A 26803-nucleotide genomic window follows, 5' to 3' on the forward strand; every position below is an offset into this window, starting at 1 on the left:
CCCCTCCCTCCCCTGCTCACCCCTCCCTCCCCTGCTCACCCCTCCCCTGAACCACAGAGCTGCATTCAGCCTTTATTGACAGAAGACGGATCTCCAACACTACGATACACAGTCCTGGGGTCGCCCAAACACAAGCTTCAGTAACAATGACTCAAACATCTTAACTTGTGGGAGGGGACGTCATGTCACACAAAGCAGGCGAGCAGTGCTGTTTCAGTCGGTAGCACTGAGCTATGAGTAATGATGGTGATGCTTGGCAGAAAGTTCCAGAATTTGGAAGAAGTTAGAGATGGTCCTTCAAGACAGGCCTGAACACCAAGCCTACCAGGTGGCTGGCAGACCTGTGGATTACTCAGAAAATTCTGGCTCTAAGGTTCAGGAACTCCCAGATGGAGGAACCGAACATCCAATGGGGCCAGAGAGGACAGTGGTTTAAGTGGTTGCCATGGTTTCTCAGATTAGCTGGATGATCCCTGGCTTTTTTTCCCAGCCACTCACCTGGCTCCCCTCTAAGCCAGCTATCTGTAGAAACTGCCACTTGGGAAGTCAGTCACTGGCAACGAGAGGGAAAAAAGACATAAAGAAGGTCATGAGGCAATGAGACAGGCCAACAAGTGCCAATAAATACTCTGCACTGCAGCTTCTACAGCCCCAGTAGCCATGTGGGTCAGTGGCTTTACCTGGTTCACAATTAACTTTCTTTCCATCGGGGTGTCTTCATTTCCAGTACAAAAAAACCCCTTCCCATTCCTCTCATCCCATCCTGACTTGGAAGCCCCCAAAATCCAAACCAGGAGTCTCCCTTCTTAGGTGCACATTTCAAGAGGTTTGAATCATGACTAAGCATTAGGAAAATATCCAGTCTCTAATTTTAAAAAAATAGGATGTTTCACTGTATCGAAAGTGCTTGCTTGTTCTAAAAAAGCAGCCTAAGACTGCAGAGGGCTTAAGAGTCAGTTGGCGATGTGATGTACGGATCATTTAGGGGTGCAGGGAGGGACCACGGAATCTCATTCCAGGGGCCACGGGCGGGGTTTGAAGAGGTGGCGTGGATGGGCTCCAATAAATATAAATAAAGGTACATAGGGTCCCAGTGCCCGGTGTGGCTCTGGAATCTGCCTGTGAAACCCTAACAGGCTGCGAGGAAGGGGGCCTGCCGGCCAGTGGGGCAGGTGCCCGGTTCAGAGTTCAGCCTGCTCCGGTCCACGAAGGCTGGACAGTCTGCCAGCCCGCCCCGGCCTCGGGGCCTGTCCGCTGGAGACTGAGGCAGGTGTCTCATCCCAGAAGAATAAATTAAAGGCCTTCCCATCGGAGCGTTTCCGTGGCATACCCGTCCCAAAGCAGGCTGCAGGCCGTTCACAAACCAGCTGGGAGGGAGACTGGAGAGACCCTGTTCTCAGCGCAGCCAGGCCTTGCACCTCGAGCCTCAGAGGAGCACCACAGGGGCCTTGTCCCCTCTCCTCTGTCCTGCTGACTCGAGGGGGGCCCAGAAACTTCCCCTGCAGGTCAGGCAAGGTCAGCCAGCAGCCACAGTTCAGAGGCCTGTGGGAGGGTAGGGGGCCTTTCTTCCGGCAATACCCGGCTCCATGAGCATCCTTCCAGGGCCACGTTCTGGGGCAGGCGAGGCGGTCAGCTCAAAGCAGGGCTATCGGCTTGTTCCCCGGGGCGCCCAGGTACTGAGAGGAGGAGGTGGTGGCTGACGTGGCCACACTGTCTGGGGTCGAGTAGGCAGCGTAAAGACCGGTCACCTGAAGGTCTGGGAAGGACTGGTCACTGCCACCAGAGACGGGAGTCAGGCCCGAGGCCCCCAGCTCACAGCCCAGCGGGGAGTCTCCGAAGGCCCCCAGCGTGTCCAGGCTGAAGCCTTCATCCTTGATCTCCTCCCAGAGGTTCCCTTCCAAAGACAAGAGCGTTTATGTCAAAAGGACAGGAGTTCGAATTCCATCCTAGGGACGCAGCAAAGACCACACGTGGGGCTTAAACTCTCGGCATCACAGGACAGTAGGGTGGAGCCGGCGTTCAGCCCTGGTCCTCCCCTCCCATCCCAGGCGTACTCGGGAACATCACCACCGTCTCGGAGCCTTGGGCTCCTCTGGAGGAAGTGAGATGATCAGAGAACCCACCTCCTGGGACTGCAAGGCTTAAACTAGGGGGTGAGTGGGAAGCACTCGGCATGCGTTAAGTGGCACCATCGTGGTCAAAGTCAGGGGACAAAAGCATGATTTCCTTTTAACTGCACAGTAATCTAGGGGAGAAGCGGGGCAGTTCAAACACACCCATTTCACAGCTATATCTGACCTAGTTAGTCATTTGCTAACTGACTCACCTGCTAACTAACTAACCTGCTAACTTGTCCCGTTCCCTCACTAGACATGCAACTCCTGGAAGGGCAGGGGATTTCTCGGCCCTTGGCGGGCTCACAGTAGCCAGTGCGTGGCTGGCTTACGAGGCTTCGCTGAATCTGAACTTGCCTTGCTCATTCATTCGTTCATTCCCTGTGTGCTGAGGGTGACCATGTGGGTCAGAGCGTGACCTGGCATGAGGCTGGCACATGCAAGTGGACGCAGTTTCTGATTGACAACGTGGGGTCAGAGAGGGCTGGGTTGAAATGCCAGTTCTGCCATATATAGCCAGGCGGCCTCAGGCCGAGTGAGGTCTGAATGAAGAAATGGGACTTCATTTCTCTTGGTCTAAGTTTACTTAGTGGTGGAATGGGAGTGTGAAATGGCAGTGGCCTCCGAGACGGTCGCAGGCTGAGATGGGATGATGCCTCTGAAGTGCTTGGCACAAGGCCTGGTATACTGTAGGCACTAACTAAAGGCCTGCTGTGATTCACTAGGATTAGGCGCTTGGGAGGTGTTTGTTGAAGGAATGAGCTGTGGGGTAAATGCCGACGGCTCTCCTTTCCCCCAGTCTTTCTGGCTGCCTCCACCCCAGTCCCTCCCTTCCCTTCTGTTCCCCTCACCCCCTTCCTCCGACCTCACCCTGCAGAGCAAAGTCCATGATGCTGGGGTCCAGGGCATCCACCTCGGTGTTCATGTCGGTGCTGATGTTGATGAAATCCACAGGCGCCCTTCCCATGGTGGGGTGGGGGAGGGGGCTGGGGCTCAGGTCCGGCAGGGCGTGCAGAGGTGGGGTCTGGGCCGGGGCAGGAGAGTCCGGCACCAGATGTGCCTGGGGCTGTGCCTGATGGTGCAGGGGGACCGACGGCAGGGACAGGGTCATCAGTGGCTGGGGTGGGAGCTGGGAGATGGCCAGGCAGCTGTGGGCCACGGCCGCCGTGGTGGCGTGGGTCAGCACCGGGGCCTCAGGCTCCCCTGGCTTGCCAGGGCGTCGGCAGCTTTCCGGCCGGTCCGAGATCAGCTTGTCCAGCTCCTCTGCAGGCAAGTGGGAGAGGTCATTCATCAGAAGCCACCCTACCGCTCCTAGGTCCCCAGCCGAGGCCTGGATTCAAAAGTGTTATCAGCTGTGTGATTTTAGCAAGCCTCTTGGACTCTCGGGACATCAGTCTCTTCGAGATGGCCTCATGCACTCTACACAGGGTCATGGAAATGGAATGAAGTCACAAATGACATAGGGACTTGGAACAATGAGATGGGTCTCAGATAACACTGGCTCCCCTCATGGGGACAGTGCTTTCTAGAATAATCCTGTAACTCTAGGACTTCACTAAAACCTCATAACAGGCCTACAAGAGGGAAATAAGGCAGAGATTACAAATCCCACGAGACCGGGACAAAAGTTATAAACATACAGGGGGCCCTAGCCAGAGACATGAAGCATTGCTATGGACTGAAACTTGGATCCTCCTCCCTCGATGCTCTTCAGTAGAAAAGATGGAAGTTACTCAAAATTATTTTTAGTTGTTGGCTTGTGTCTCATTGACTGCAGCAGTTCTGAGACCAGACCACTAGGGCTGCACACGTTTTAGAAATGAGGACACTCAGAATCTAGAAGGTGAAATGGCCTGCCCGAGATGTCACACGAAATAGGCGTCAGGACGAGCCCTGGATATCAAACCAGACCCCAGAGCTGGCAGCCAAGGGCCTATGTCCTGATCAACTTATTGAATTGTTCATCTCTGAGCTAGTCTCCCATCCCCCTTCACACCCAAACTTCAAGTGTGATGCTATCCACAGGGCCAACCCGAATATTCCAAAGGCTGGGTGGCATTAGCCTCCCAGGTCACTCTTTCTATTCACATGTCACTCATATATCCCCAGCTTCACATCTCTTAATTTAAAAAAAACCAACAGGTGTGATATTTTTTTAAATCTAAAGTAACTCATGAACAGGGTAGACAGTTTGGAAAATAGACAAACATGCGAAGAATATAAAAATTATCAGTGGTCTCTCCATAGTAAAGATTTTTATGTATGTATTCTAGTCTCTGTGTATACATATGTATCTATATAGATATACATTAATTGACACACAAATGGGTGTGGCTGTATATGCATTTTAGAATGTGACTATGTATCGGAGAAGGCAATGGCACCCCACTCCAGCGCTCTTGCCTGGAAAATCCCATGGACAGAGGAGGCTGGTGGGCCGCAGTCCATGGGGTCGCTAAGAGTTGGACACGACTGAGCGACTTCACTTTGACTTTTCACTTTCTTGCATTGGAGAAGGAAATGGCAACCCACTCCAGTGTTCTTGCCTGGAGAAACCCAGGGACGGGGGAGCCTCATGGGCTGCCATCTCTGGGGTCGCACAGAGTCGGACACGACTGAAGCGACTTAGCAGCAGTAGCAGCACATTATGTATATTGATTCATAACCTGCTTCTTCATTTATCATATTGGGAACATTTGTTTTTGAGATAGAAATATTTTTGGAATACTAATACTTGCATGGTATAATACTATATCCTATTTAATGTCCTATTGTAGGATGGCTAGATTGCTTTCAGTTTTTTTACCATCAGAAATCACTTCATGATGGATAACTTTGTTCATAAACTTTTTACTAAAATCTTTGATTTCTCCAGCACAAACTGCCAGAAGTAGAATAAAGGAGCCAAACTGGGGACCACATTTGCAAAGTTTCTTGATATTACTTTGCCCTGGGAAAGTTTCACTTTACATTCCCACCAATTGTACATGACAGTGCTGATTTCTCCACATCGTAGCCCACACTGGGTGTTACTGTTTTTTTACTTTTGAGAGTCTGTTCCAGTATGGTAAGAAAGGTAAGGAAGCCTTGCTTTCCCCATGGTGGTTTTGCGTGGCATGTCCGTGGGAGACACTGGGGTTGTTGGTGAGACTCTATACTCATTGCAGGATGGGCAGGGTGCGAGCTCGTGTGTGAGTGTGTGTGCGCGCGCGGGGGTGTGGTGGGGCGCCGGGGCCTCACCGGGGTTGGCCATGCTCCGGCGGATGGCAGCCAGGTCCTTCCTTTTCCATTTCTGCATCTCCTCCTCCATCTTGTCGATGCGGGCCAGGTTCAGGGCCCACAGGCATCCCTTGCGCGAGGAGCCGCTCATCTTGTTTTCCACCTTCTCAAAGCACTTGTTCAGGGACAGGTTGTGCCTCACAGAGTTCTTCCAGCCGTCAGGAGCTGTCTGAGGGGAGAAACGGGCCCATGGGAGACCTCTCTTCAGGGATCCCTCTCTAATCCTGTCTCCCGAGGGGCCATCTCAGACTCGGGCCTAGGGGAGTAGGAGGGACAGCGTCCAGTGCTTAACCTTGATTTGGGAAGACGAGAGGGAGCAGTGAGGACTGCGGCAAACAGGAGGGTCCATGCTCTGATTAAAGGGGCACCTGTACTTCAGCTCTGGGCAATGGTTAAGACGCAAGGACATGGCCCAAGGCTTCCAGATCTGCTCTTTTTCTCCTACTCAGGAGACAAGCAAGTGAGATGATGCTAATATGTGGATAATTTGTCAAGTGTATTAAATGCCTATCATTTTAAGTGCTCATACTTTAAGGTAACCAGACATTGCAATGCACCTCACACCCTCTTCATTTTACCCACAGTTTCTCTGTGTTTGCATCATTATGTTTTACCGAGTCTGTGCTGAATAGCTAGATTGATCCTCTAGCCTTTGCCCCCTGAGATGCCTGGTGAACTCCTATTCATCCGTCAAGGGCCCAGCTCAAATGCCCCCTTCTCTTTCTGGATTTCTTGGCCCATGTCTGTATGAGTGCACATTGCAGGTGTCTTTGGACATGACTAGGGGACTAAAAGGGTGGCTTAGTTTGGCCCAGGTTCTAGCAGTGCCAGGGAGAGACCAGAGCCACTCTAGCCACCCCCCTCTGAGGCCCCTCACCTTGAAGTAGGGGAAGTGCTCCTTCATGAAGCTATAGATCTCGCTCACGGGCAGGCTTCCTGTCTTGCTATTCTTCAGGGCCATGGCGATCAGACAGCTGGAGGCAAAATGTGGGGCAGGCCAGATGTGAAGCCATCTCAAGCTGACAGCCCAAGGTCCCCTCTGCCAGGAAGTTGGCCCTGCGTAACCCCGCTGGTACAGGCCCCTAGACGCTCACAATGTTAGCTCTAAATACCTTTTCATGGCTCTATGTCTTTGCCACCCTCTGCCCTTGACCTTGAGCTCAGCTATTGGTAACGATTTTAGAAACCTTGTCTTTTCCTCCTTTTACCCCTTTCTCATCATTAATGGGCCTTTAGACATTAACTGAGCTGTTTAACTGCCTTCCCCAAATCTTGTGAAGTACCTAATACTATTATTTGATGCCTTTCTGCATCAGAGGGAACTGAAGCTCAGAGAGGCCAAGCCTCTTCCCCAAGGTCACACAGCTTGTGAATGACAGAGTGGAGCACTGGGCTCAGGGTCTGGAGTGGATTCTCAGCCCTGGGAACTGACTGACCACGTGATGATCCATCCTGAGAATGGGTCCCACTTCCCAAAACCTTCCCCTGGGAAGCCTAGGCCACCACACCCAGCTCTCTGAGGTGCCCTCGAGACAGCCCTCACCCTTCTCTTCCCTGAGTCCCCCACCGTCCCAGCCCCCCAGAACCTCACCTGTAGGAATAGATGGGCTTGGGATAGTGTTTGGGGTGCAGTTCCTGGGATGAATGCACAGCCATGCGGGGCTGGGGGTAGGGAGGCCGTGCCCCAAATGGGGAGCCATACAGGCCCACAGGAGCGCACTTCCCATCAGGGGTGGGGAGTGAAGAAGGGTGGCAGGGAGAGAGATGGTGAGAGAGAGCATCAGTCACTCACGATCACCCCGCCACTCCCCCATCTTGAAGACGCAGGGTTTATAGCCCTGGCAGACCAGACCATCTTGTCTCCACCCAGCACAGGGTTTTGGGTGGAAATCAAATGAACAACCCCATGACATGGTGAAGAATGTTCTTCCCATGTTCCAGGTGGGGAAACTGAGGCTCAGAGCAGTCCCTAGCCAGCCCAAGTCAGGAGTGTCTGCTTCTGAGGCCAGGCCCCTCCACCAGCCCCCAGTACCTGCTGGACACCTGGGGGAAGCGGGAACTGAGGTTGCGAGGCGGCAGAGTACAGCTGTGGTGGGTTCTGCAGGCTGGACGAGGGCTGGCCCCCCACAGCGAACTGGTTCATTTGCTGGGGCCGGGAGAGAAGGAGACGGAGGGTCGAGGGCGACCCCAGCCCTGTAGGACACCTCCCTCTCTCCCCAACCCACGTGGTGGCACTTACACTGGCTCCGTGGTTGGTCAGGGGACTCGGACCCAGCACGCCTTGGGGGGCCATGGCAGGTGGGCCTTGGAGCAGGTGGCCTGGGGTGGCTGCCATGTGCAAGTCAGCCGCCCTGGCCAAGGCACCTGGAAAAGGAAAGCGCAGAGACGCCTGGGCTGGGGGAACGGTGGCTGTGGACAGGGACATCCCCACCCCTGGGCGCCTCCAGAGAATGAAGCCGTCCCCTACCCTTGGGGCTCAGCGCATAGCAGGTGCTTGGCAAACCATGTCTCTGGATGATAGTGGTAAAGAGTGGGTTCCCACCTTCTCTTCTGCCAAGGATCAGCCCAGGAAGAGCAGATGTACCCCCTTTTCCTGTGCTGGGCCTGTGACAGGCACTGCTAATCTATCACAGAGTCTCACTGCCCCAGCCTGACTTTAGGTAGACACTGCTGACCAAGCAAAGCTGATGTTCAAAATGATCCTGCCCTGGGGCCTTCAGCTCTCCTTTGAGCTCTGGCTGCCACCTGGGCTCATCCTTTGTGCTTTGGTCTGTCTTCTTTGTCCTTCCATCTCTGACCAGACCCTTAGTTCCCTGAGAGCTGGGACCACATTTTATATAACTCAGTGCTGCCAGCGCCTCGCATAGTGACAGGTATGCAGGAGATGTGCCATGATGCAGCAAAGAAAGGGGCTTCCTTACTTCACAGTTCCCATCCACTGGGTGCCTACTGTGTGCAAGGTGCTTTCTGCATTGAGCCCTCTAACACCCCATGAAGGCAGTTCTATTATCTTTTCACTGTAGGTCAGGAAAGAAGTTCAGAGGCAAAGCCATCTACCCAAGGTCACATAGCTGTCCCCTCAGGGTTCTAGATCAGGGATCGAGAAACTATTGGCCACCAGACCAAATTGGCCCACAACTTGTTTTTGTAAATAAAGTTTTATTGGCACACAGCTACAGCCATTCATTTACATATTATGTATGGCTGGTCTTGCACAGCAGTGACAAAGTTGAAATGTTTCAACAGAGACCATCTGGCTCACAGGGTCTAAAATATTTACTGGCCCATTACAGAAAAACGGTGCTGACTCCTGCTACTGACGTTTCGGCCAAGAACAATTTGGTGAAAGAAATACTCCTAGGGGATAAGTTTTTAACTATGGGTCCTTTTAATGTACTGCAGTGATTGTTTTTGTTGATTTTTTTTCTTCTTATGACACACTTTCTGTGTCCCTAAACATTTAATCCACTTGCTATGACTGCAAACAGGCTGCCGTTTGTTGAGTATCAACTGTGTGCTGGGCCTTGTCCTCAGTACTTTTTAAACAAATATTTATTTATTTGTTTATTTATTTGGCTATGCTGGGCCTCAGTTGCAGCACACAGGATCTTCTTCACTGTGGCACACAGGATCTTTAGTTGCAGCTTGCATATGGGATCTTGTTCCCTGACCAGGGATCGAACCCAGGCCCCCTGCATTGGGAGCTCAGAGTCTTGTAGCCACTGGACCACGAGGGAATTACCTGTGATACTTTCTTTAAAGAAGTCAAAGTACTTAAAAATTTTTTTTGTGGTTCCATGGAGAAGTAAACTCAGCATCACCTTGAATAACATTAATATTAAATCACATTCTTCTAAGGTTTTTTTTCTGGCTTAAGACTGACAGTAACTTCTGGGACTTTCCTGATAATCCAGTGGTTAAGACTTTGCCTTCCAATGCATGGGGTGTGAGTTTGATCCCTGGTCAGGCAGCTAAGATCCCATGTGGTAAGATCCCACAATATTACTTCCATTTTATGTTTTGCTTTTTGGCTGTCAAACACCAAAAAGTCAAAGCATAAAATGGAAGCAATATTGGAACGAATCCAATAAAGACTGAAAAATAGTTCACATAAAAAAAAAAAAGTTGAACTATAGTTAATTTACAATGTTGGGTTAGTTTCAGGTTAGTTTCAGGTATACAGCAAAGTGATTTAGTATATATATATGTGTATATATATATATATATATATATATATATATATATGGACTTCCCTGGTGGCTCAGACGGTTAAGCATCTGTCTATAGTGTGGGAGACCCGGGTTTGATCCCTGGGTCAGGAAGATTGCCTGGAGAAGGAAATGGCAATCCACTCCAGTACTATTGCTTGGAAAATCCCATGGACAGAGGAGCATATATATATACATATATAAATATATATATATATACACACATATATACATATATAAATTTATATATATAAAATCTTAAAATCTTTTCCAGATTCTTTTCCCTTATAGTTGTTTAGTTGCTCAGTCATGTCCGACTCTTTGCGACCCCATGGACTGCAGCACACCAGGCTTCCCTCTCCTTCACTATCTCCCAGAGTTTCTTCAAGCTCATGTCCACTGAGTCGGTGATGTCACCCAACCATCTCATCCTCTGTCATCCCCTTCTCCTCCCGCCTTCAATCTTTCCCAGCATCAGGGTCTTTTCTAATGAATCAGTTCTTCGCATCAGGTGGCCAAAGTATTGCAGCTTCAGCTTCAGCATCAGTCCTTCCAATGAATATTCAGGACTGATTTCCTTTAGGATGGACTGGTTGGATCTCCTTGCAGTCCAAGGGACTCTCAAAAGTCTTCTCTAGCACCACACTTCAAAAGCATCAATTCTTTGGTGATCAGCCTTCTTTATGGTCCAACTCTCACATCTATACATGACTACTGGAAAAACCATAGCTTTGACTATACAGACCTTTGTTGGCAAAGTAATGTCTCTACTTTTTAATATACTGTCTAGGTTCATCATAGCTTTTCTTCCAAGAACCAAGTGTCTTTTAATTTCATGGCTACAGTTACCATCTGCAGTGATTTTGGAGCCCAAGAAAATAAAATCTCTTACTGTTTTCATTGTTTCTCCATCTATTTGCCATGAAGTGATGGGACCAGATGCCATGATCTCAGTTTTCTGAATGTTGAGTTTTAAGTCAGCTTTTTCACCCTCCTCTTTCACCTTCATCAAGAGGCTCTTTACTTCCTCTTTGCTTTCTGCCATAAGGGTGGTATCATCTGCACATCTGAGGTTATTGATATTTCTCCTGGCAATCTTGATTCCAGCATGTGCTTCATCCAGCCCAGCATTTCACATGATGTACTCTTCATATAAGTTAAATAAGTAGGATTACAATATACAGCCCTGATGTACTCCTTTCCCGATTTTGAACGAGTCCATTGTTCCATGTCCAGTTCTAATGGTTGCTTCTTGACCTGAATACAGGTTTCTCAGGACACAGGTAAGGTGATCTGATATTCCCAACTCTTTAAGAATTTTCCAGTTTGTTGTGATCCACACAGTCAAAGGCTTTAATGTACTCAATGAAGCAGCAAATATTTTTCTGGAATTCCCTTGCTTTTTTTTGATGCAACAGATGCTGGTCATTTGATCTTTGGTTCCTTTGCCTTTTCTAAATCCAGCTTGTACATCTGGAAGTTCTTGGTTTGTGTACTGTTGAGGCCCAGCTTGAAGGATTTTGAGCATTACCTTGCAGGCATGTAAAATGCATACAATCATGCGGTAGTTTGGACATTCTTGGGCATTGCCCTTCTTTAGGACTGAGTATAGTTTCCTGTGTTATACACTAGATCCTTGCTGTTTATCCTTACATATAGTAGTGTGTATATGTTAGTCCCAAACTCCAAATTTCTCTCTCCCCCACCGCCTCCAACCCAAAGTACTTCTAAAGGAGTAAAGGAACTGAACTTCTGTAAAGGGTCAGACAGCAAATATTTTAGGCTTTTGCCAGCCACGTGATCCGTCTTGTCTGTGGTTTATAACCTTTGAAAAATGTAAAAGTATTCTTAACACAAAGGCCATACAAAAACAAGCCGTGGGCTGCATTAGCTCCCAGAGGTGGTCATCTGCTGAGTGCTCTAGATGTCCCGGGGGGAGGGGAGGGGCTGTCTTTATTCTTTGCTGAAACCTGAGCTCACACAGGGCCTGGCACACCATGATGAGCAAAAGAGCGAAGCACATCCCTCTGGGGAAGGTAGAATTAGTCCCATTTTATAGAGGCAGAAACCTGGAAGCACTGGGCGTTGCCTTTCCCCGTCTCCCAGTCCCACCCCACCCTCCCGCCACCCCGCCTCACCCCACCCCTGTGCCTACCTGGGTGCACGTGTGGTACACTGGGGCCGCCCAGGTTCACACGGCCACTCGCCATCTGCTGCAGCCTCGGCACATCCACGGCTGTGAGCCACGACAGCGACTGCAGGTCCCCGGGAAGGTCATCATCGCAGGTGGTGGCCAGGAGCCTGCAGGGAGGGGCAGGAACTCGGGCAGGGGTGGGGAGCTCAGGCCAGCTCCTGGGGGCTCCTCCACCTCTGGAATCACCCCAAAAGCTTCTCACCTCCCCCAGGCCACCTCCTCCTCCAATCTGCCCATCCCTAGGGAGCCCTCTTTAGCAGCCAGATTGCACATCCTCAAACCTTTCCTTCATTTATTTGCTAGACACATCTTACTCAATCCCTATCCCCAAATGATAAACACTAGTGTTTGTTGAGCACTTATTATGTGCCAGGCACCGTATCAAGTCCTTCCCAGGTAGCAACACAGAGGACACCCCCAGTCACCTGATGAGGCAGGTGTTATTATTCCCATTTCACAGATGGGCAAACTGAGGCTCATTGCCCCAAGTCACCCAAGGCCAACCTGGAACAGGAAGTGGTAGGGCTGGAACCCCAGCCTGAATTCCTCACCATGACCCCAGGCAGCCCCTGGAGCTTCCAGTTAGGATACATGCCCCCTCACAACTAACTCAACACCAGAGCAAAAACATTTCTTTCTATGCAAAGAAAGAGTGCCCATCAAGGATACCAGGCCCAGTACCCCCAATTTTGGGATAACCATGGCTCCCCAGTGTCCTTCAAGTGCTCACCCCACACCTCCAGGGCCCTGGGGGCCTCACAGCACCATCCTGTCTGTGTTATAATGTAGTGTGTTTGCAAACCGGCCAGGAGCCCACGCCAGCCCCACCACACCTGCCACCCCGCGGGCCAGGCACTTTCTGGTCTGTTGACCCGAGGCCCACTGTCCCAATTTTAAGCTCCAAGTTTCAAAAGTAGGTGTCCTGGGACCTCAGAGAGAGAGTGGGGGGTGTGGAGCCTGGGGTTTCCTCGTGCACAGGACCGTGGGCCCAGCTGAGGCGTCAGCCTCCGCCCACTCCGCCGTCTGCATGGCCCCTCAAGCGGCTCTCTCTCCATCCCTCTCGCTCCCTTCTGTTTTAGGGCCACAGTTAGCGTTGCCATGGCACCGTTGCTCGGTTGTCACAGGGCCTGGGCCCTCAGCCCACCAAGCTAGCATCAGGTGACCGCCCGGCCGCCCTGGCGATTGGCTGCCTCGTAGGAAAACACAGCCTGGAAACGATTTGAAAACTCGGCCAGCCCGTGTCGGTGGCAGCAGTTGGCCCGGCTGCTGTCCCCTGGAGGTCCATTGTGTGACAAACGACTGTTGCCCCCATGGCACGTGGCTCCCATTGTCCTGGGGTCTCCCTGCAATTGTTTTTACAGCCCCCCTACTCCCCGGCTGCCGCCCATTCGACCTGCTCATAACTCATCTGGATGAGTGACAGCCACGGGCCAGGCCTGGGTGATGCCATCTGTCCCCTCGGGCCCATGGAGACCACGGGGTGAGGCTGAGGGCTTGATGTGACGCCCACCCAAGTTCCCTCCTCGCCCTGGGGCTGGCCGACCTTCCGGCCTCTGGTGGCGGGAGCCCCACCCCTGCTCAGTAACCGGCTATGGCTCCCCAGCGCCCTTGGGCTCTGCCTGGCATCATCCTTGCCTCCTCCTGCTCCAAGGAGGATTGGAGGTGAAGCCCTGGTGCAGGTTTCTCAAGGTGGGGGCCCCACCAGAGACCCCTGAATGGTGGCATGGGGTTTGTAAATACACCAGGGTCCTGGGCATCACCATGGGGCAGGATGTCTGGAGGCAGTTGAATCTGTTAGGTGATATGTTATTTGAGAGCTTGGACTCTGGGTTCTAATCCTGGTCTTACACACTTACCTTGGGCCACTGACTTAACCTCTCTGAGCCCCAGTTTTTTTGATCTACAAAGTTGGGCTAAATAATAGTTCCTATCGGACTTCCCTGGTAGCTCAGTGGTAAAGAATCCACCTGCCAGGAGAGGAGATGAGGGTTTGCTCCCTGGGTTGGGAAGATCCTCTGGAGAAGGAAATGGCCACCCACTCCAGTATTCTTGCCTGAAGAATCCCATGGACAGAGGAGCCTGGGGGGCTACAGTCCATGGGGTCGCAAAGAGCCAGACACGACTTAGCAACAGCAATATTTCCTATCACACAGTATGGTCAGGATTAAATGTACTGTTGCATGAAAAGACTTGGAACCATGTCTGACTTTGCTGTCTTTAATATTAATATTAATGATAATATTAGCCAGGTCCTCTGGACTTCCCTCGTAGTGTAATAGGTAAAGAATCTACCTGCAAGGCAGGAGACCCAGGTTCGATTCCTGGGTCGGGAAGATCCCCTTGGAGAAGGAAATACTGGATTATTCTCCAGTAATACTCCAGTTACACTCCAGTATTCTTGCCTGGAGAATCCCATGGACAGAGGAGCCTGTTGGGCTACAGTCCATGGGGTCACAAGAGTCAGACACGATTTAGGGACTAAACCACCACAGGAGTCTGAAAGTTCCATCAAAGCTTTGGGCTCTGGGGTCACATAGACCTGCCCCTGCTGCTGCTACCACTAGCGGCTTCCATTTACTGAGTGCTGCTTGTGTCCTTTGACAGGCCCATTTTACAGATGGAGAAGCTAAGGCCCCGAGCTCGCAGATGCTCTGAGTTTCTTTCCCCCAGAGTGAGAATCACAGCTGTACAGGTGGTAGAGGCTGAGTTAATGGTGCTCATCTAATCAATCTTTCTTTCTTGCTGCTTGAGAGCCCCGTCAGGCTTCCCTGGCCCCCACAGCAGCACACACCCCCGCACCCTCCCCACCCCAGCCCTGCAGCGGCCTGGCGTCCATCCTGCCCCTGGCACCACCCTGCTCCTACACAGGAGCACAGTCCCACCTCTGGGACAGGAAAGCCCTTTCAGCTCTCTCTCCCCAACCCAACTATGCCCACCCCTGGAGGCTCACTTCAAATCCTGTGTTCTGGCTTCTTCATGCCAAATTCCTGCCCCTCACTTTACCCACATGGAGACTGAGACAGAGAGAAAGGAGGCAGTTTGCTCCCAGTGTCATCTTCCAGGAAAGGACTAGGGCAGGGACTCCAGGCTCACTGTGCGGGCCCTTCCAGCCAGGGAGCACCTTCTCCTCCAGGAAGTCTTTGCAACCTAGACCCCAAGCTCAGAGACCTTGTCTGCACCCTGGGTGGGTGTGTCCTGCCCGGCCATCTCTTTGCCCAGATCCTGCCTCTTGGCTCACGGAGGGCTGGCCCCCAGGCCCCATCACCCCAGGTCTCAGCACACAGTGGAGCTACTTCAATGCCTGCTTGGCCAGTCAAACAGGTTGACCCCAGGCCACCGATCCAGAGAACCTGGATGACAGGACAGTGACTGTCCCGTCCAGCAGTTTAGCTGTCCTCTGCCTCCTCGAGCCCTTGCAACAGCCTCGGGACAGGGACGGGGGCAGGCAGCCCCACTTTACAGATGGGAAAACTGAGGCCAGGCCGGTGAAAGCAAAATCATGGCCAAGACTCAACCCCGGGTCTGTCTGCTGCACCGTGGTCTGTAGCTGCGGCACCACAGGCAGAGAAGCCCTGTCCTCCGGGGGAGATGCCCCGACCCTGAGTCGGGGGCTCTCAGCGGGGGCCGTGTGGACCAGCGTCACCCAGGAGCTGGTTCCACTGCAGAATCTATGGCTCAGCCCAGTCCCTGGAGTCTCACACTGGGGCTGTGCCTCCCTGAGCTCTAGGGGGTCGAGGGTGGGGCACAGCCCTGAGAGGGTGTGGCAGGGGCTTCACACAGCTCAGGCTTTGATTGGACAGATCTGGGTTTGAGTCCTTATGATTCCCTGTCTGTGTGACCTTGAACAAGTCACTTGAGGTCCCTGAGTCTTCATTTTCTCATCTGGAAAATGGGAGAGGAATAGACTGCTTCTCCCTGGGCTGTTGAGGGCACCAAGTGAGACAGTGTGTGTTCAGCTTTCAGTGCAGGTCTGACCCCCGCCCTCACTCCTCGGGGGCTTACCGCTCATTCTGGGGGTGGGCAGCCAGACCATGCTTCCCTTGTTATCTCCAGCATCCCAGAGGTTGTCTGGTCCTCCCTCCCAGCCAGGCCAGAATGCCAGCCTCCCTGTGCCTGGCACGTGGCCCTGCCAGTCTCCTGTGATGGCTGTGGCTGCCTGGAGCTGTGCTGGAGCCTGCCGGCCCTGAAGCCTGGCTCACGTCCTGCTGACCCTGGCTCACCTGGCTCCAGGCACCTCTTCACTGTGGGACACAGGAACCCGGAGGTGATGCTCTGGGGCCTAAATGGGAGTGTCCCATCCCCACTGCCTGGCCCGGGGCCCTGAGCATCTCTGTTTCCTTCTCTCCACCCTCCTCTGCCCCCTACAGAGGCACACAGTCCCTCTCCATGGTGCCGTGTGAAGACCCCCAAAACCTCCCTCTCACCTGTGCCTTGAGTTTCCTCATTCGAGGTGTCCACAGGGGCCTACTTCCTGCTCTGTCCTAGAGAACTTCATGTTAAATGGCCTCAACCACGGGATCCATGGCAGTTATGACAAGAGAAAGACTTTGTGGTTCAGGAACCACTATGGCTTCTGAGCCACAGGCCCTCGGAAAGGCACTGAATTCCCCAGCCTCAGTTTCCCCACCTGTAAAATGGGCACAAATGATAAACAGAGCTGCAGTGTCTCATACCGCGCCCAGGCCTGGCATGTCAGTGTGGAGGTGAAGTGGCTTGTGAACCATCCTGCCATCTGCGAGGGTCTGGGGTTATTGCCACAAGTGAGTGTGTGTGTGAGCCTGTGCCAGTCTCTTGAATGGGTTTCTCGTCTGCTGGAAAATGATGGACATCTGCGGAGCAAAGGAAGAGGCAAGCCCAGCCCCATCGCCCTGGGGTCCCTCTGTGTCTTCGGGTGAGGAGGGGAGCACTCCCCCAACCCCGGGTCACCATGTCACTGATGCCTGCCCACCTGGGGTCACCTCCAGCGAAGGCCGCGAGGAGCATGAAAGTGCAAAGACGCAGCTCCTTCCATCTGCTCCCCCCAATCCCCCACCCCCATCCTGTCTCACCCCTGTCCCTCTGCTCCAACTCTCTCCCTCTCCTCACCAGCGTCTCTGTCTTCTCGGTGTGGCTCTCTGTCCCTGGGTCTGAGGGGCCCTGTGATGAAGTCCTGGCCCCCGCTGTTCCTGTCTGCTGACATCAGGCGTGCTTCCGCACCTCCTGAGCCTCCGTTCCCTCCCCTGCGGAGTGGGGTGAAACTGACAGAGGCCAAGAGCCCAGGAGAGGCTCTTGCGAAACCTCTACCAGCTTCCTGCAGCCCCTTCTCTCTCTGACCCAGCATCCAGGTCACTGCCCCCCTGCCCCCATCTCCTACAGACTCGTCTCCCTCCCCCACACTCACCCACCCATCATTCTTGTGTCCCCACCGCAGGGCTGCCATTGAGCCAGGCTTTCAGGGGATGTGGCTTCCCTGATAGCTCAGTTGGTAAAGAATCCGCCTCCAATGCAGGAGACCCCAGGTTCGATCCCTGGTTCGGGAAGATCTGCTGGAGAAGGAACAGGCCGCCCACTCCAGTATTCTTGGGCTTCCCTTGTGGCTCAACTGGTAAAGAATCTGCCTGCCATGTGGGAGACCGGGGTTCAATCGCTGGGTCGGGAAGATCCCCCAGAGAAGGGAAAAGCCTGGAGAATTCCAGCTGGACACGACTGAGTGACTTTCACTGTTACTTTTGGGGGATGACAGCAGTTAACCCACCCACCTGTGCTCAGGTAATTCCCACACGTCCAGTTTCCCCATCTATAAAGCATTACTGGCTCTATATATATATATATAAACACATATAGTTCCCTCAGAGTCCCACCGGCCCTAGGACTCTAAGGTGGAGTAGCACCCCAAGGTTAGAAGCAAGTGTGAACCCCAAGACAGGCCGGCCTGAACAACTTCCTGACTGTATGACCGTCACCTGCCCTGGGACTCAGTTTCCCTCTGTGTAAAATGGGAATAATAATAGTAGCACCGACCCTAAGCGGGCTGTCGAGAACACATTGAGAGTTCATCTAAGCGTCAGATCAGACGAAGCATCTAGTTTTCTGCAGAAAAAGTAGGTTAAACTATTAGCTTGGGGGCTCCAAAGGGGACCCCTGTCAATGCATCCTTCTCAGACCCAGTGGGGGAAATTTGTCGCAAGCAGGGGATCCTCATTAGTGAATGGAAAGCATTGGGGTCAAAAAGAAGACGACCTAGGTAGCACTGCAGAGTCCCCTTTTGAATGAAAGGGTTCCCCCACAGCTCTCCACCCAGGGGGCAATCTTCCTTCTCAAAGCTCAGCCCCACTCATCTTATTAAAATACATACACACCCCAGGGAGCACCATCACTCCCTTTCAGAGACAGGAAAGATGAGGCCAAGCCCAGTGAGCTGGCCTCAGCCACCTCCTGGCAATGGCCCCAGGTACCTGCCCCTGCACCTCCCGCCTGTCCCTCCGGGGGCCTCAGTTTCCCCATCTGGAATGTTGGAGTTGAGCCTCTCGCATCTCCGTGGGGCACACTGGGACACACAGGCTGCAGGGCCTGGAGAACTATAGAGGTGGGCAGCCCAGCTCTGCCGGCGAGTGGGATGCTGAAGGGTGCCGACCCATTCTGAGGGGGTCACGGTCTGGAGCATCTGAGAGGGGGCAGACCCTGGTTAGGAGCCAGGTGGTACCCTGGGAAACTCAGTGTCAAAACAGCCTATTTTCAGTGCAATAGCGGGTGCGTGCATGTTCAGTTGCTCCATTGTGTCTGACTCTGAGACCCCATGGACTGCGACCGCCAGGCTCCTCTGTCCATGGGGTTTTCCTGGCAAGAATACCAGAGTGGGTTGCCATTCCCTGCTCCAGGGGATCTTCCTGACCCCGGGATGGAACCCGCGTCTCCTGCGTTGCAAGTGGATTCTTCACTGCTGAGCCCCTGAGGGAGCCCCTGAGGAAGCCCCCGTGCAATAGCAGGGCTGCCGTTTTTCAAGAGCATTCTCTGCGCCTATCACTTTACCCGTGTTCCACATGTGCCGTCATGCCTTTTGCTCTGAAGCCTCTGGGCTTATCAGAAGGGAGCGGGCCCTCTGCAAGGCTATCTTCTGCACTCACCGCACCTAGAAAACCTGGGCCCAGCGCTCCTGAGCTTCTCTTTTTGTAGCACTTCTGTGTAGTTGGTTGTGAATGGAGGCTCTGGGGTCCACCAGGCTTGGTTTTAAACCCCACCCAGTCCTTAATAGCTGTGAGATTTATCTGCAGTCATCTGCCTCTCTGAGCCTCAGTTTGCTCATCTGCAAAATGGGAGTGCTAATGCCTGTATGTACCCATCTCGTAGGGGTTTGTAAGGACTAAATGTAGTTCAGGTGGGACACCCCAGAGCACACATCAATATGCATGACCTGCTAGCAGTTCAGATCAGCGTACACGTCCTCAGCAGGGTACGGACTCAGCATGAAGCAGGCTCCATGGGGAGGGACACGGCAGAGGATCTGACTCAGGAAGCATCTGATTCACTCCACAAATGCCTCCTGAACAACTACTTGGCAGGCCCTGTTCTGGCAGGCAGACGGAATTCCCTCTGTCCAAGCAAAGAACTTTCTAATCGACCTAGGGATGCAAAGGAGGAGAGGCCTACCCCCTGGCACGCCTGCCTTCCTGCCAGTCCACTCAGGTCTGTAACTCCCTCGTCTCCTGCCAGCCCATGGAATGGCTGCTTACAATACCCATTCCGCAGATGGGATGACTGAGGCCCAGAGGGAGGCGGAGATACCCCTCAGCCGCACGGCATGTCAGCAAAAGAGCTAGGATTTACACCACCCACCCTGGAGCCTCTTCACTTGGATACTCTGCCAGCATGGCTGAGCTATATCAAGTTGTAGGCAGGAAAAGCAAACCCTATTCATGTTATTTTTAGAAGGATCGGGCTGCAAGGTGCCTCCATGCTGCTGGGGCCGCTGGTCAGGGGCTGTGTGGTAGCCCTGGGCAAAGAGAGAGAGCCTTGGACTCCCTGGCCACTGTTCTGCACTGGCCAGGGGGCCATGCTGGAAACACTGATGAACAACATCCTTCATCAATTAGCTATGACCCTTGATCCTTTGGAGGGATGGAAGATGAGCCCGGAAAGCGGGGCCCGGGATGGATCAGCCCCAGGAGACCTGGACCCCAGTCCTGGCCCTGCTCCTAATGGAAGGGGGCTCACTGCCTTTGGTCCTCAGGTTTCTCATGCACAGAACAGAGGTGATGGAAGGGCCCAGCTTGCTTCCGGGCTCAGAGTAGGCCGATCACTGCAGGGCCCAGCGCAGTATTTGGCTCCAGGGCTAGGCGTACGTTTGCGGAAGGGGTGGATTGCATACCCAGCATTCAGAGCAGCCTTTTACAAGGGACATCAGAACCTGTCACTGTCCTTAAAATCCATTAGCGTAGTAAGACTCAAGCTCTTTGCCGTGATCTGACCCTTGGCCATCTCCTCCCCTCTCCCCTTTGCTCTAGCAAACCTGCTCATCTTTCAGGTTCCCCAAACATTCCATGTTCTGTTTGCACATGCTGTTCCCTCTCCTGGGAATGCTGTTCCATGCACTCACTCACAGCTAGCGCTTTCTTGTGCTTCTGACCACAGCCTAACTGGTCCCTCCTTTGACAGCTCCTCCCTCATCACCCTCATCCCTGGTGGTCCTTGCAGTGTCGTGTCTGAGGAATATTTAGCATTTTGCCATGAGTTATTCACTTATACATGTTTCCAGTCTTCCCACTCTAGGAGGGCAAGAACAGAGAGGCCCTCTTTTGTGGTCAGCACCCAGCAAAGGACCTGGCACCCTGTGGCATTTATTCCATACCTGCTGGAGTAGCAAAAGGAAGAGGGATCTATCCCAAGTTCAACCCAGTTCAGCTCCAACACATCTAACATTCCCCAATTTCTATCCATTTCCTGCTCAGCTTAGACACCACCTCCCCTGAGGAAGCCCTCCCAGCCCAGCCCAGTATCTCCTAGTCCTTCCATCCCCTGGAATGACTACTGCTGCTAGCATCTACCCTGGCATAGATTCCTGAGCTCGCTGATTTATTTTAACCCTATTATCTACCCCTGCCTTCTCAGTCCAGTCCAGTTCAGTTCAGTCGCTCAGTCATGTCCGACTCTTTGTGACCGCATGGAGTGCAGCACTCCAGGCCTCCCTGTCCATCACCAGCTCCGGGAGTTTACCCAAACTCATGTCCATTGCGTCTGTGATGCCATCCAACCAGCTCTCTCTCAGTCCAGAGCCCACATTTAACCCTTTACTTCCTATCTTGGGGATTCTTAGAGTTCATACAGCAGTTGTGCAGTGGAAGGAACAGATGTTTGAGGTTTGAATCATGTCTCAGTCCCTTTGTAGCCATGTGACCTTAGGCAAGTCACTTCAGGCCTCTGTGCCTCAGTTTTCCCACCTGTGAAATGGAATAAGAATTCCCACCACAGAGGACAACTATGAAGATAAGATCAGATAACTTCTAAGAAAGGGCACCAGGCAGCTACTCAAACCACATTTCACTGTTTTCTCTTCTGGCCTTTCATTGTTACTAGGAGGGGTTTGCCCAGAAAATATTGTCTCTGTGGGGAGTGGGGCAGAGGCACATCTGTCTGTCCGTCCGTCCGTCCGCCCACTATGATTATAACCAGGAGGTTGTACCTGCCTTCTGGAGATGTGGTTAGTAAGAGATTGTTACATCATTACTAACTGTTCTTGTCTCCAACCCAACCTTTACACAAAAGGGATTAGCATTTCATGGAGCTGTTTATTTAGCGAACACATCTTCTGTAAGATCTTCTGTAACCGTTTACAGGAAGAAGAAAATCAAATGCCATTGCAGCAAGCTCAGAAAGTCCCCACCGGGCCAAGAGTGAGCGTAACAGGCAACGATTTGATTAGGAATTTGGAAAAGAGACTCTTTCCTTTCTAGAACTTGGCTTGGGACGTGGTGCGCGTGCGAGGGCTGGATGCGTGTTTCTGGGAGTGGAAACACAAGACCCGGAAGGGAGACGGCACCCCAGGAAGGTTACCTCTCATCCCTTGCCCTCGGGTAGCCTGAGGAGCCATCCTGGCCACCCCAAACACCCAGGAGGGTGGAAGGTTGTGAAGATACGTGGATGGTCACTTCCCATGCCAGATGGAGCCCCCCTCCCCCCTGCAAGGAGGTTACAGCCAATGAGTGCAGCCATTCTGGAATGAGGGTGAACCATCCCCCACACTCCATGCAGTGGGAGGCTTAAGAGGAAAGGCAGGTGGTGTCTGCTTGCCCTGGTCCACAGGACAGGATTTTGTCATCACTTGCGCATGCAACTTCCCTGAGTTTCTCTGGATGTGCTATTTCTCATGTGATACTTATCCATTCATCTCTCCCCCTAAGGCATATTTATAAAATATCTCCCGTGTGCCTGGCAACTGATTCGCCAATGAGAAAACCACTGTTCAGAGAGGGCAAGACTTTTGCCCAAAGTCACCTCCTTTCTTAGGGGAGGGTCTGGGGAGTCAACACCCCATATAAGGCTCTGTGATGATAACCGCTGGGCCGCATGGTCCCGGGAGAACCTGAAGTTCCAAGAGTCAGCACCCTGCCTCCTCTGGCTTCTCTGGGCCTGTTTTCTAACCTGTAAAAGGAAGTTGTTGGACCTGATCTCTAGAATAAGGAGTTAGCACACAGGAAGTGCTTAATACCTCTCAGGGTCTCCTGCTACCAAGAGTGTTGAGCTGAGGGGGAGACCAGCTAACCCACGCTGAGCAGGAGCTGTTAGCCGTTGCTCAGGCGGTCCGGGCTGCCTGCATCCCTTGGCCCCAGGCGGGCTGGGATGCTGTTGCCAATTTGCTGTCTAGGCCCAGCCTGACTCCGGACAGCTCCCTGGGGGACAAGGCAGCTGCAACGCCCCCCGTGCACAGCCATTGAGAGTTAACGGCCAAACTCCGCCCCTGGGGATGGAAGGGCAGGCAGCTGGGTGGAGGGCTGCAAGGGGGCTGGAACCAGGCTCAGAGCCACTCCCTGGAGAGGCGGGAGGGGGAATGGGAAGCCCATAAACTTCTCCTGGGCTATTATCCCAGGAGAAAAATGGGAGTGGTCGGAGAAATGGGAGTGGGCTGCGGGGAGTCGCTGTATAATCACAAAAGCTCCCCTCCACAAGAAAGCACTCTCCCTGGGTGGGGCTACAGGCTCCTCCCAAGGACCTGAGAATTGGGCTCTCACAGCTCCATGTCACAGATGAAGACACTGAGGCACAGAGAGGGGCAGTGACTTGTCCAGGCTCACACAGCCGTGAGGTGGTGGAGCGACTTGCTCTGTTCCAGCCCCCCCCGTGCTCTTCACCAGTGGGGCATGGGAGTGGTGGCCGTGGTACCCTCTGGGTGAGGGTTTGAGTCCCCACTGTCCCTGTAACTAGCTGCATCATCTTGCTAAGTCGTTTAATCTGAGCCTTGGTTTTCTCTTCTGCCAAAAGGGCACAACAGTTTCATAGGGTGGTTGCGGCACAGGGCAGGCAGGCAGGTACTAAAGCGTTAAGAAACTGTCAGCTATTATTATTGTTGTTGTTGTTGTTATTTTGTTATTCTGCCTTCTGTTTATGCTGTTTAACGTAAGAAAACATCCCTGAATCCCTATGAAAAGGAAAGGCTGAACCCTCCAGGATTTCCCCAAGATCATATAGCAGGCAAGTGACAGAGACGAAATTTCTTCCAATCTAACAACTCTACGCAGTGGGTACCGTTTCTGTCCCCACTTGATGGAGGGGGAAACAGGCCCAGAGAGGTCCACACAACCAGAGAAGCTGGGATTCTGACCCCAGAGCCAAGCTCCTGACTCTAGTGTCGCCTCCAGTCCGCCTGCCAGGGTTTAAAACCTTTCAGCACAGGAAGCCCAGAGGTCTTTGGTTGTGGAATCTTGGGGAAAGCATTCCACTTTTCTGAGCCTTGGTTTCCCCACCTGTATGATGGGGGCTCATCAGAGCAGCTCCTCAAGCTGGGCATACAGTAGGTGCCCACAAACTTCTATGTACCTGGCACATGTCTAGGCTTCCAGCCCCACCCACAGCAGCCTCTCAGCAAACCCTTGTTTGAATGCATGGCCTCATTCAGGTCTCTGAAGGCAGTCTCCAGATCCACAGCCTTCTGGAAGCAGTCACCCTCTAATGGGGGGTCTGCGGTCTTCCCCAGAGGCACCGCTGGTGAGTTGCAGCAGCCCCAGGAGGCCAGACAGCCCCTGGGTAAACAGGGCTGATCCGAGGTGACAGCCTGCTCTTCTCGGGCCAGCCTCTGTCCTGTCCCCACTCCCTCATCTGGGCTGTGCCCCCTCCACCCAGGGACACATGGTGCTTGTCTTGGGGGCAGGGCACTGGGAACCAGGGCAGGCAGGCCTTCAGTGGCTCACGGGGGAGAGGCTGAGGATTCATTTTTTTCTCCTCCTCCCTCCCTTCACTGATGACCTTGAACAAGCCCTTTCTCCTTTCTTGGGGGGGCATTTCCTGGAGGCCTGTTAAGCTCACTGGAGGAGAAGCCATAACTGCTATTGTCATCTCAACATCCACCCCGATGCCCAGTCTCTCACCCAGGGGGAGACTAGAGACTGCAGGCTTTCCATGGCTCCACTGCCCCCAGGCCACGAGTCACACACCCTCAGAGAGACACCACCTTTGAGACCAAGATCTTCTAGTTCGCCTGCAAAATCACAGAACTGAATGTAACCGTAGTTCTTGGGCAGTTTCAGAAACTATAGCCAGTGCATAAACACTTGAAACAATTCAAAAAGATGTCATTTGTTATTGTCAAAGCCCTCACCTGTATTCCTGTGGAGAGGGGTGGTGATTTTGCCCTGAGTTTCGAATAATTCCTGACATCATGGATGAGATGTCACTTTCTATCATCTCCTTGGGAAAAAGACAAGCAGAAAACAAAACTGCCATCAGCAACGATGTGGACAGGATGGAAAACTCAGTTTTCCCACAATTCAAAAGGATAGAGCCCAACCAACAGAACACTTGAAAAAAAAAATACTAGAGGATTCCTGGGAGTCACAAGTCACTTTTCCAGAGCAATTCTACAGGGTTTTAGAAGCAAATGAAGAGAATGGAATGAAATTCCAGGCTCTTTCAAATTAATGGGGGAAGGCAAAGGAAGTCTCTAGAAGCCAAATGCCAAGTCATGGAAAACATGGACTTGCAAAATAGGAATCAAAATCCTGATTCCCTTCCAAGCCTAGTATTGTCAACCACGGCTCAGTTATGACCACTTTGGAAAAAATAAAAAAGGACAGCCTGATGAGTCATGGACGTTTCTCTGGGGGAGCCAAATTCCCACTTGCAAAGGGAATAATCTCCGCAGGGCACCCACCCTGGAAACGGCTTGAGAAATGTCACATGCCCTTGCTGGAAAACCAATCCAAACCCCCACCACTCCATCCTCAGCCCCCACCCCCGACACATACAAACATCATCTTTAAAAGAAATCTCCCTTAAGTTTCCCAAACTCTGAGCCTGAAACGAACACAGAAACCCACTCAACCCTCAGATCCGCCCCCAAAGTCATCAAGGATTCTTGGAAAGGAGGAAAGAGGAGCAGAGAGAGGCAGCCCCCCGCAGCCCCTGCCCCGAGTCTCCCCCCTCCCAGGAAATGCAATGCCGGGCACTGCCCGGGAAGAGGGAAGCAAAGCCGACGGTGCAAGGCGGTACCTGGAGCCGATCTTGGCTGGGCCGCTGCCACAGGCGCTCCTGGGGCGGGCCGGGGTTTCCGAAGGGGGGGCTCCCTCGCGCTCGCCCCTCGCGTTCCGCAATTTGGCCGCCGTCGCAGCTCGAACCGTTTTTAAATTTCCCTCTCTGGAGCTGTCCAGCTCAGAGCATGCGCAGTAGCTGCGTAGGGGGGCTTTTCCCCAAGGGGTCAGTTACAGGGCAGGGTCAAGGGGATTGCAGCGGACGTTTCCCAGCAGCAGCGAGCCTTGCACGCCCCGGGGGCTCCGGGTGGGGTGTGGAGCAGTGGGTAGGGACTCCCCTGTTCAAACTTTGCCAGCAGTGGCCCCCCAAACTGCACCCCCGCGAGCATGCGTTGAGGAGCAGTGAGTGGGAGGGTGGTTTAGGCCCAAAGAATTAAGTTGCAAAAGGATGCTGGGTGCATTAAAAACTTGCAGTCCGTCACTGCCCATGGGGAAAGCAGATGGGTGGGTGTGGAGATCTGTTGCAGCCCCCTCTCTCTCCCGCAAAGGGTGTTTGCAGGGGGGCGGGGAGGGCGGTGCGGACAGGCCAGGAGGCCGAGTCGGGGCTCCAGGTAAACACGGATTCAGGCCACCTGTCTCTTTAAGAAAGTTGCGCCCGCGCGGATTGGCGCGGCGCGCTGCCGGAGGGGCCCGCGGAGCCGGGAGCGCTCGCGCCGGGCGCCTGCACCTGCCGGGACCGCTAGGGCGGGGTACCCGGGGTCCGCCAGCCCCCGTCCCGCGTGGAAAGTGAGTCGGCCCGGAGCGAGCGCGGCAGATCCCTAGGCCCGGCCGGCGGCGGGTGCGGTGGAGGCTGCGGCGCTCGCGGTCCCGCGCGGCCGGCGGAGCCCAGCGGAGCGCAGCCGAGCCGTTGGCGGCCGCGGCCCGCCGGTGCGCCCGCGCTCCCGCCTTCCCCGCCGCCCGGCCCGCGCCGCCGGCTGCCCCGCCCCGCGCCCGCCGCGGGAAAGGTGGCGCGGGCCGCGGGCGGCGGGGTCGGACGCGGACAAAGGTCTCCCCAGTCCCTCTAAGTGGAGCTTGAGTTAGTTTGATCCTCCGAGGAAGTTTGCGTTTTCGGCCCCCCTCTGTCTTGGGCCTCTGTTGGAACAATTTGCAATGGGTAAGAACCCGCCTGCCAGTGCAGGAGACGAGGGTTCGATCCCTGGGTCCGGAAGATCCCCTGGAGGAGGGCATGGCAACCCACTCCAGTGTTCTTGCCTGGAAAATCCCCATGGACAGAGGAGGGCTACAGTCCAAGGGTGACCGGACTCGGCGACTTAACAATGATAATAGTCACAGTCATCCTTTATCTGCTTGTTTCTG

At 53.4% G+C, this 26803-nt stretch overlaps 1 protein-coding gene across 1 annotated transcript; it reads right to left on the bottom strand.

The window, feature by feature from the left end:
- Nucleotides 1635–24665, bottom strand: FOXN4 (forkhead box N4). The gene is made up of 9 exons (XM_005691687.2): nucleotides 24580–24665; nucleotides 11757–11902; nucleotides 7633–7757; nucleotides 7426–7539; nucleotides 6985–7112; nucleotides 6271–6367; nucleotides 5355–5562; nucleotides 2985–3377; nucleotides 1635–1894 (listed from the first exon to the last, which is right to left on the bottom strand). Exons 1-9 carry the CDS (start codon nucleotides 24663–24665, stop codon nucleotides 1635–1637), a joined length of 1557 nt encoding a protein of 518 aa, XP_005691744.2.

This window comes from Capra hircus, chromosome 17, assembly GCF_001704415.2.
Source record: "Capra hircus breed San Clemente chromosome 17, ASM170441v1, whole genome shotgun sequence".
Classification (NCBI taxonomy): domain Eukaryota; kingdom Metazoa; phylum Chordata; class Mammalia; order Artiodactyla; family Bovidae; genus Capra; species Capra hircus.

Excerpts from the sequence above, each read along its gene's own strand:
- FOXN4 (XM_005691687.2), bottom strand. The coding sequence starts at position 24,665 with ATGATAGAAAGTGACATCTCATCCATGATGTCAGGAATTATTCGAAAC. Across the intron at positions 7,758-11,756 it reads TGTACCACACGTGCACCCAG|GTGCCTTGGCCAGGGCGGCT; the intron begins GTAGGCACAGGG and ends TTCCTTTTCCAG. Across the intron at positions 7,113-7,425 it reads TTCCCCCAGGTGTCCAGCAG|TGCGCTCCTGTGGGCCTGTA; the intron begins GTACTGGGGGCT and ends CCTGATGGGAAG.